We start from the raw sequence: 10,273 nt of genomic DNA, 5'->3' as shown, positions 1-10,273 counted from the left end.
TAATAGTGTGTACAAGTGTATTGCTTACATTAATAGTGTGTAGAAGAGTATTGCTTACATTAATAGTGTGCATTGCTTACATTAATAGTGTGTACAAGTGTATTGCTTACATTAATAGTGTGCACAAGTGCATTGCTTACATTAATAGTGTGTACAAGTGCATTGCTTACATTAATAGTGTGTAGAAGAGTATTGCTTACATTAATAGTGTGCATTGCTTACATTAATAGTGTGTAGAAGTGTATTGCTGACATTAATAGTGTGGAGAAGAGTATTGCTTACATTAATAGTGTGCATTGCTTACATTAATAGTGTGTAGAAGTGTATTGCTTACATTAATGGTGTGTAGCAGTGTATTGCTTACATTAATAGTGTGCATTGCTTACATTAATAGTGTGTAGAAGTGTATTGCTTACATTAATAGTGTGCATTGCTTACATTAATAGTGTGTACAAGTGCATTGCTTACATTAATAGTGTGTAGAAGAGTATTGCTTACATTAATAGTGTGCATTGCTTACATTAATAGTGTGTACAAGTGTATTGCTTACATTAATAGTGTGTAGAAGTGTATTGCTTACATTAATAGTGTGTACAAGTGTATTGCTTACATTAATAGTGTGCATTGCTTACATTAATAGTGTGTAGAAGTGTATTGCTTACATTAATAGTGTGTACAAGTGTATTGCTTACATTAATAGTGTGCATTGCTTACATTAATAGTGTGTAGAAGAGTACTAACGTGTGTGTTGCAGTTGTCGTGCAGTTTGCCGTCAGCTGACATGGCTCTGATCACCACAGACCGCCTCATCAAGGCAGTCACCAACTATAAACAGGTCAGATTACAAATGAAATACTGGAACATGTGACTCATGTTTTAACGCCCTGCACACTCAAATGTTGCTGCATTTCATCAGAAGTCAACACATTGTTTCTTCCTCGGAAAGGTGGCCACAGTTCTGGAAGAATTCCAAGTGGAGGAACAATCATCCAGTGTGCTGGAGGAGAAACTCCCCAACCTGACTGTCATCCACTCGGCGGTCATAGCACTGCACACACAATCACACGTGAGTTGGACTATTACATGTACTAGCAGTAGGACTAGTCACGTGACTAGTTGTGTTTAGTTGGCAGGAAAAGCAGCAGTTCAAATGAAAGTCATGTCCAGGTTATCCAGGGTAATTCCCACCTAACCTTATCCTTGTCCACACACACACACAATGGTGGTTTAAAGGCCTACTGAAATGACATTTTTTTATTTAAACGGGGATAGCAGATCCATTCTATGTGTCATACTTGATCATTTCGCGATATTGCCATATTTTTGCTGAAAGGATTTAGTAGAGAACATCGACGATAAAGTTTGCAACTTTTGGCCTCTGATAAAAAAGCCTTGCCTGTACCGGAAGTAGCGTGACGTCGCAGGTTGAAAGGCTCCTCACATTTCCCCATTGTTTACACCAGCAGCGAGAGCCATTCGGACCGAGAAAGCGACGATTACCCCATTAATTTGAGCGAGGATGAAAGATTCGTGGATGAGGAACGTGAGAGTGAAGGACTAGAGTGCAGTACAGGACGCATCTTTTTTCGCTCTGACCGTAACTTAGGTACAAGCTGGCTCATTGGATTCCACACTCTCTCCTTTTTCTATTGTGGATCACGGATTTGTAGTTTAAACCACCTCGGATACTATATCCTCTTGAAAATGAGAGTCGAGAACGCGAAATGGACATTCACAGTGACTTTTATCTCCACGACAATACCTTGGCGAAATGCTTTAGCTACGAGCTAACGTGATAGCATCTTGCTTTAACTGCATATAGAAACAAAAAAATAAACCCCTGACTGGAAGGATAGATAGAAAATCAACAATACTATTAAACCGTGGACATGTAAATACACGGTTAATGCTTTCCAGGCTGGCGAAGGTTAACAATGCTGTGCTAACGACGCCATTGAAGCTAACTTAGTAACTTAGCAACGGGACCTCACAGAGCTATGCTAAAAACATTAGCTCTCCACCTACGCCAGCCAGCCCTCATCTACTCATCAACACCCGTGCTCACCTGCGTTCCAGCGATCGGCAGAAGGACGAAGGACTTCACCCGATGCGTTTGGCGGCCCGGAGACGTAGGAAGTCAAGGTGAGGTCGGCGGCTAGCGCGGCTAGCGCTCCAACAAAGTCCTCCTGGTTGTGTTGCTGTAGTCCGCTGCTAATACACCGATCCCACCTACAACTGTCTTCTTTGCAGCCTTCATTGTTCATTAAACAAATTGCAAAAGATGTCCAGAATACTGTGGAATTATGAAATGAAAACAGAGCTTTTTGTATAGGATTCTACGGGTACCATAACTTCCGTTACTTTGACTTCGTCACGCGCATACGTCATCATACCGCGACGTTTCAGCCGGATATTTCCCGGGAAGTTTTAAAAGTCACTTTATAAGTTAACCCGGCCGTATTGGCATGAGTTGCAATGTTAAGATTTCATCATTGATATATAAACTATCAGACTGCGTGGTCGCTAGTAGTGGCTTTCAGTAGGCCTTTAAGACCCTCCCCTCCTCCGTCAGCCGGCACAACACCACCTAGTACGCATGCACACGTCATAGTCACCTCTAGTGTTGCTTTGTGTTCTTAAATTAAATGTGACTTATCTGAACAATATCCAGTGTTGTGCTATTTCAATGAAGTGGAATCCAGTGTGACTATTGTAGTGAATCACACCTGAGACATCATACATGAATCACACCTTTATTACACACCTAAACAATGTGATCAAGAACATTTGACATCAATCAAACTAGGGATGTAGATATCTGCTCAGGACACTCCTCACTCTTTTGCCTTCACCTTCATTGTCCATTCCTTTTTGCTGACTTGATATCCTCTGGACCTAGACGTTGAGTCCGTGACATACATGGTGGACAATAACTGATACAGTCTGCTTTGCCAGTCCAAAAGCATTCACCGTTTTCCGTAGTTATTTTTCCCTCGACGGCCAGGTAATACAAAGCACACGCTAACTTTTTTGTCACATCCATGGGAGCTCTCATTCTCGTTGTCTCTCCTTGGACAAATGGACAAAGCTAAGTAGAACCACAGCCGACCTGGACATTGGAAAGTTCTCTTGCCGTCTGAGAAGTGTTGTATCCCAAATAGCTGCAATGGCTTTCTCTTAAGGTATTCATGTGTGATTTCCACAAGTGTCTGTACATGTAGAAGAAGGAGAAACACGACATGTCTGGATGACTCACCTCCATATTTCTAGTGGTTACCTCTGAGTGGAAACCACTTTATTATGAAGCTGGCTGTGGCGCCTTCTTTCCGATGTCACTTCCTGTGTGAGGCGCGGTCTTTCTGGTGTCACTTCCTCTCCGAACTCAGTTTATAAATGATCAATGAGTCCATACAAAGCCAGATTGAAGATATTCACAGCGCACTTACCCGTGTAAAAAATGATCCAAGGACGGGAACCTTAAACGCTGGTTTAGTGTGGCTGAAATTATACTTAGGCTAAATAATGATTCCTTTAAGGCAGGGGTGGGCAATTAATTTTTACCGGGGGCCGCATGAGCAACCCGAGCACTGCTGGAGGGCCACACCGACAATATTTCAATTAAATTTTGCTCAAATTATTTTTGATATACCGTAAGATAGATAATAATAATAATAATATTTTCATTTAACCTAACTTATCTTTATACAAAAGCAGATGACTTTTGATGGTTTTATTTTTAACACTTCCTTACACAACACTTCCTGATGTATAATACAATACAAAAATTTAAATTTCTGTCACTTTATCCTGCATCCTCTTTGTTGTGAACGTAGCACACCTGTAAGGTGATTGGCGAAGAAGGAGGAAGCGTTGCTGTTGCGGAAATGAGGAGTGAGGATAGACGTGCGTGTGGAAAGAACGAGATAAGTTGAGCTGTGTTAGTATAGCATGCTCAATAGAAGTTTAAAAAGAGCATCAGACTTGGTGTGCACTTCTTCTGGACGCTACAATTGATGTCAGAAGTGGGATGAAATGCCTCCCAGTTCGCCTTGCCATCAAACCTGGGAGTCTTCATTGAGGGCGGAATTCCCCCCGTGGCAAGCACCTCTCTCTCTCTGTCTCTCTCTCTCTCTTTGCGGCGAGCTCCTCACGTGGCACGTACCTCCCGATGACGTAGCACACAAACAGTGCAGTATGCGCAAAGTTTTACTTCTGCCACCAATTGTAGCGTCCAGAAGAAGTGCACATCAAGTCTGACGCTCTTTTTAAACTTTTATTGAGCAAGCTATACTAACACAGCTCAACATATCTCGTTCCTTCCACACGCACATCTATCCTCACTCCTCATTTACGCAACTCAAGAAGGCAACATCTACTTCAGCAGGTGGTTACACTATATTCTTTAAACACAGCAACCTGTGTACCACAAATAAGCACACGGCTTTACCTTTACTTGGCAGTCCATGTCTTGTTGAAAACACGCCATTCGTCATCAACTTTTCTCTTTTTAGCGTCTCTGGGATAACCGGGCATCACTTGTCGCTGTGCGCCTTCACTAACCGGACATACGCACATATAACACTTTTCAAAATAAAAGCAGCACAGTTGTATTGCACGCACGACAAAGATGTTTTTTGAAATTTATTTTGTAATTTGAGATTGCCGCTGCGCGCACGAGCATACGTCCACACGGAAGTAATACAAATAACGCTTTTCAAAACAAAAGCAGCACCGTTGTATTGCACACTCGAAATAGATGCTTTTTTAAATGTATTTTGTAATTTATAATTGGCCTCACGCGGACCGGACAGGGACGTACAAAGGGCCGGACAATGCCCAGGTCTGCTTTAAGGGGTTATCCAGCTTAGTGTAAGCCTTAGTTTCCAGAATTCAGTGAAGTCCATCAGATAGTGCCCTCAAACTAAGTAACTTGCAACAATGTCATTTCACAACTGCTTTGTGCTGTGAATGACTCCCAGCTGATAGTCTAGTTAACAATCAGAGTTGGAGCACATGGTCCAATATCATAGTGTTTGGTACCGCTACCACAATGTATTTGGATGTTTTTCCAATACTTCTCAAAATAAAGGGCACCACAAAAATGACATTATTGGCTTTATTTTAACAGAAAATATCGGGACACTCATGATACTACAAAGACAGAACAAAGAAACATTTTAGAACGCTGAAATATAATGGTGTTAAAAAACCTAGTGAACATATTGGACAACTTCTCTTTTAGCAAACGGAATAAAAAAGCTAATTTGGCTAACATACCGTGTCATTTCTGATAATATTTTGTCAAAATGATGAGGGACAAGCGGTACAAAATGGATTATTAATCTACTTGTTCATTTACTGTTAATATCTGCTTATTTTCTCTTTTAACATGTTCTATCTACACTTCTGTTAAAGTGTAATAATCACTTATTCTTCTCTTCTTTGATACTTGACATTAGTTTTGGATGATACCACACATTTAGGTATCGAATCCGATACCAAGTAGTTACAGGATCATACATTGGTCATATTCAAAGTCCTGACTTTATAATGATAGTAAAAAATATCGATTTAATTATTGTAGTGTTGACTATTTACGACTCTTGTACTTGGTATCATTACAGTTGATTTGTTTAAGGAGCGTTAGCTTGCTGTTTGCGTGTAGTGTTGTGTGCATGTTTAGTTAGCTATTCCTCGTCCTCCAGTGATAATAATACTTGTAAGAAACGTACTTTATTTGTCGCCATGGAGGCCAGGATTAGTGATTTAGAAGTAGCTAAAACACTGTGGAAGGATGTTAGCCCCTTTGCAGTGTATTATTATTGCATCATTAGTTTTGAAGCGGAGATATGTCCATCCTTCATATGTCACCGTGCTGTTTCTGCTTGTAAGTGCTCTGCGTGGGTGTTGACTCGGCTCATATCAGCAGCAAAGTCACCACGGCGTACCATCAAGCTCATGAAGAGAAAAAAAAGTACAGGTATTTTTCATAGTATATAGTACCTTTTTAAATGAATGAATACTGCAGTACTTTAGAGTAGTCAGCGTTGTATTGGAATGTGTTGTTGGAGGGTTGCGTGTGCTCACTTTTCTGCCCGCTTCTAGCACGTTTTATGGCTGCAATCCACCAAAACACTTTCCCCTTCCCTGCCCCTCGCTGGTTGTGGCATCCTGGTGCACAATGTCCGTCTGGCACATTTGGAACGACTGACAACTATGCGGAAAAACTAACTCGCTCCATTTTGCCTGCCAAAATGGCAACTGTTTGGATTTTGCGCAGTGAATTTTGGGTCGCTAGACATCATGTCCTAGAGTGGTATCAGGATGCTTTAGACAACTTCACAGGTGAACTGGATGGTGCAGCTCAACATTTGTAAAAATGTAACCAAAACACCGTTAGCATTTTTACCATTAATGGTTTAGAACAGGGGTCGGCAACCTGCGGCTCTTTAGCGCCGCCCTAGTGGCTCTGTGGAGCTTTTTCAAAAATGTATGAAAAATGGAAAAAGATGAGGGGGAAAAATATATTTTTTGTTTTAATATGGTTTCTGTAGGAGGACAAACATGACACAAACCTCCCTAATTGTTATAAAGCACACTGTTTATATTAAACAGGCTTCACTGATTCGAGTATTTGGCGAGCGCCGTTTTGTCCTACTAATTTTGGCGGTCCTTGAACTCACCGTAGTTTGTTTACATTTATAACTTTCTCCGACTTTCTAGGACGTGTTTTATGCCACTTCTTTTTCTGTCTCATTTTGTCCCCCAGACTTTTAACGTTGTGCATGAGTGCACAAAGGTGAGTTTTGTTGATGTTATTGACTTGTGTGGAGTGCTAATCAGACATATTTGGCCACTGCATGACTGCAAGCTAATCGATGCTAACATGCTATTTAGGCTAGCTGTATGTACATATTGCATCATTATGCCTCATTTGTAGCTATATTTGAGCTAATTTAGTTTCCTTTAAGTCATCTCAATTCAATGTATATCTCATGACACACTATCTGTATGTAATATGGCTTTTAATTTGTTGCGGCTCCAGACAGATTTGTTTTTGTATTTTTGCTCCAATATGGCTCTTTCAACATTTTGGGTTGCCGACCCCTGGTTTAGAAGAACACACGAAACAAAACATGTTTATATTTCCCATGGTTGCAAAAACACATCTTCAATTAGATCCAAATATATATTGTTTTGTGCAGCACGGTGGCACAGGGGTTGGTGCATGTGCCTCACAATACGAAGTGTCCTGAGTAGTCCTGAGTTCAATCCCGGGCTCGGGATCTTTCTGTGTGGAGTTTGCATGTTCTCCCCGTGACTGCGTGGGTTCTACTCCGGCTTCCTCCCACCTCCAAAGACATGCACCTGGGGATAGGCCCCTCCCACCTCCAAAGACATGCACCTGGGGATAGGCCCCTCCCACCTCCCAAGACATGCACCTGGGGATAGGCTCCTCCCACCTCCAAAGACATGCACCTGGGGATAGGTTGATTGGCAACACTAAATGGTCCCTAGTGTGTGAATGTTGTCTGTGTTGGCACTGTGATGAGGTGGAGACTTGTCCAGGGTGTACCCCGCCTTCCGCCCACATGCAGCTGAGATAGGCTCCAGCACCCCCCGCGACCCCTTAAGGGACAAGTGGTAGAAAATGGATGGATGGATATGTCTTGTTTTCTAACACTTCTGAGTCTTATTTGCCAGTATTAAATAGTAGACTTTGCATGCAGTTGCAGTTCCAAGGCATTAGATGGCAGTAGACTATGGCCAGGCCTGGCCCTAACCAATCTGGCGCCCTAGGCAAGATTTTAGGTGGCGCCCCCCCACATCGGCAGTGAAGTGTATATACTCACAAGAAACCAAATAGCTTTGTCTTTGACCTTTTTTTTTTACTTAAAGAAAGCAAATTAGCATATTATATGAGAATGTTATGTTATGATTATCTTTAACGGAATCACAGCAGTGCTCAAATTAAAAAACAGCATTCCCTCTCATGTGATATTGCTTAATTAACAATAATGATGTGCACTTTAACAACTAGGCTTACAACTATACCTAATATATAAAGAGTTGGAAAAGTGACTATTACCTGCAGGGCAAACATTAGCTAACCAGAAGGCAATAACAATGTAAACAGAAAACACCTGCTTAAAAGATCTAATACAAATGTCCCTGAGGAATGTAAGGTGGGTGTACTGTAATTACCTAACGTTACATTATTATTTTCCATAACAATTTAGCCCCCTCCACAATATTAACCCGACGTTAAAACAGAACTAGCTATATATTGATTAGCAATTGCCGAATCATGTAACATTAGCTTAATGCTAAAAGCCAGGTTACTATCACATTCTGTAACAGACAAATAATTTCATGTAGGCTAACGTTACCTACCTGCTACCTCTGTCTTTTTCTCGTTTCTCCTCCTCTTCTTTTCTATTTTTTCTTCCCTGGGCACCTGACAGTTTTGGCCGTTTTGACATCTTGTGTTGACTTTTTTTATGTGGTGACGTCCAAAAAAGAGTCATGATACGGGAAGGGAGGGGGCGCACCGTGCGGTGGGCATGGGGGGGGGGCGCGTAATGTTGTAACAAATAATATTTCTATTAAATAGGCTTTACTTTGCATTTTAATTAGCGTGGGATTATTTTTTGTATTTAGAAATCAATCAATCAATCAATCAATGTTTATTTATATAGCCCTAAATCACAAGTGTCTCAAAGGGCTAATAGTACAAACTTTTTTTCCTTTTTTTTTTTTTTCTCCAACATTTGTGGCACTGGCGTGGCGCCCCCTGGTGGACGGCGCCCTTAGCATTTGCCTATGCGGCCTATGCCACGGGCCGGCCCTGACTATGGCACACACCAAGTAGTCATGCAGGGCCTTCAAAGTGTCAGATTAACTCAGGATACGCTTTGTTTTTTGAGTGGATGTACTAAGATATGTAAACATTCATTTCAGTTGCAGTAGTCGGGGAAGTAGTCTTTGCCATTAGGTTAAATGTCCGTTGTTGAGTCTTTTGTTAAGAATTGTACTTGTTGCACGCCAGCAGTTTGATTGCATCTTAGTTGTACCTTTGACATATTTGGAGGTGTCGAAATGGCTAATGCTAACCGGTAGCATGTAAATGGCATCTCCAATGTAAATTAGCATTGAGCTATCGCATTCTGAAAAGCGGAGCCTTGTTTTTGAGTCAGGCACGCCGGCCTTATTTATTGGCATGCACAATTGTAACATTCCCTTCAGGCACTCTGGCTGAGTCCGTTATGGGTGTCTTTGTTACATGTGACATCACTTCCTGTTGCAGACACCCATAACGGACTCAGCCAGAGTGGAAGTGATGTCACATGTAACAAAGGTATGGAAATATTGTAGCGTGGGATTTTACGTTTACCTACAAAAAGCACCCAATTTGGTAGGCGTCCTTAAACACAATTGCACAGTGAGTTATGGGTCTGGTAGTGCTGATTGTCTCTCAAATATATTGCCGCCTGGTGGATGGGAGTTACACTACATTGTAGGACTTTACTCTAACTTGTATTCATGTATTTATTCCCAGCTGGTGGAAACAGCCCACGGAGAGGTTTTTGCTTACGAGAAGCTGTGCATCTGCAGCGGGGCCAGACCTAAACTCCTGGCTGAGGACAAGCAGCATGTGCTGGGCATACGTGACACAGACAGTGTCCAGGTACTACCAAATAATACTACATCCTGTTGAGACATCTTTCATTTCCTCTCTTTCTGAAATAAAGCTGATAAGATCTCTCTTATAAGTTAGGTGTCAATAGACACGTGCATGTCAGAAAAGTGCAACTTTGCGGTGAAAAGACTCACAGTATTGCACCAATGTGTGTTCCAGGACTTCCAGAAGCAGCTTTCTAAAGCCAGGAGAATTGTGCTTGTCGGAAATGGAGGGATTGCCTTGGAGTTAGCGTGAGTAGCAACATTTAGAAGATTGCCTTGGAGTTAGCGTGAGTAGCAACATTCCAAGGAGCATTGTGCTTGTTAGAAGATTGCCTTGGAGTTAGCGTGAGTAGCAACATTTAGAAGATTGCCTTGGAGTTAGTGTGAGTAGCAACATTTAGAAGATTGCCTTGGAGTTAGCGTGAGTAGCAACATTCCAAGGAGCATTGTGCTTGTTAGAAGATTGCCTTGGAGTTAGCGTGAGTAGCAACATTCCAAGGAGCATTGTGCTTGTTAGAAGATTGCCTTGGAGTTAGCGTGAGTAGCAACATTTAGAAGATTGCCTTGGAGTTAGCGTGAGTAGCAACAT

At 41.7% G+C, this 10,273-nt stretch overlaps 1 protein-coding gene across 3 annotated transcripts in view; it reads left to right on the top strand.

Moving 5' to 3' along the window:
- The window catches only part of LOC133662486 (pyridine nucleotide-disulfide oxidoreductase domain-containing protein 1-like), a 32,653-nt gene that overhangs the window by 5,110 nt on the left and 17,270 nt on the right, over positions 1 to 10,273 (top strand). For 2 of the 3 annotated variants that reach the window (XM_062066529.1, XM_062066530.1), the window contains exons 2-5: positions 755 to 835; positions 947 to 1,066; positions 9,560 to 9,688; positions 9,860 to 9,933. In XM_062066529.1, coding sequence (XP_061922513.1) covers positions 755 to 835; positions 947 to 1,066; positions 9,560 to 9,688; positions 9,860 to 9,933 — 404 coding nt within the window. Of the gene's footprint in view, positions 1 to 754; positions 836 to 946; positions 1,067 to 9,330; positions 9,359 to 9,559; positions 9,689 to 9,859; positions 9,934 to 10,273 lie in introns of those variants that run through there. The other variant, XM_062066531.1, reaches the window with a different exon arrangement.

Source organism: Entelurus aequoreus, linkage group LG12 (genome assembly GCF_033978785.1).
Source record: "Entelurus aequoreus isolate RoL-2023_Sb linkage group LG12, RoL_Eaeq_v1.1, whole genome shotgun sequence".
NCBI lineage: Eukaryota > Metazoa > Chordata > Actinopteri > Syngnathiformes > Syngnathidae > Entelurus > Entelurus aequoreus.
This window is presented reverse-complemented; position numbering and strand designations above follow the sequence as displayed.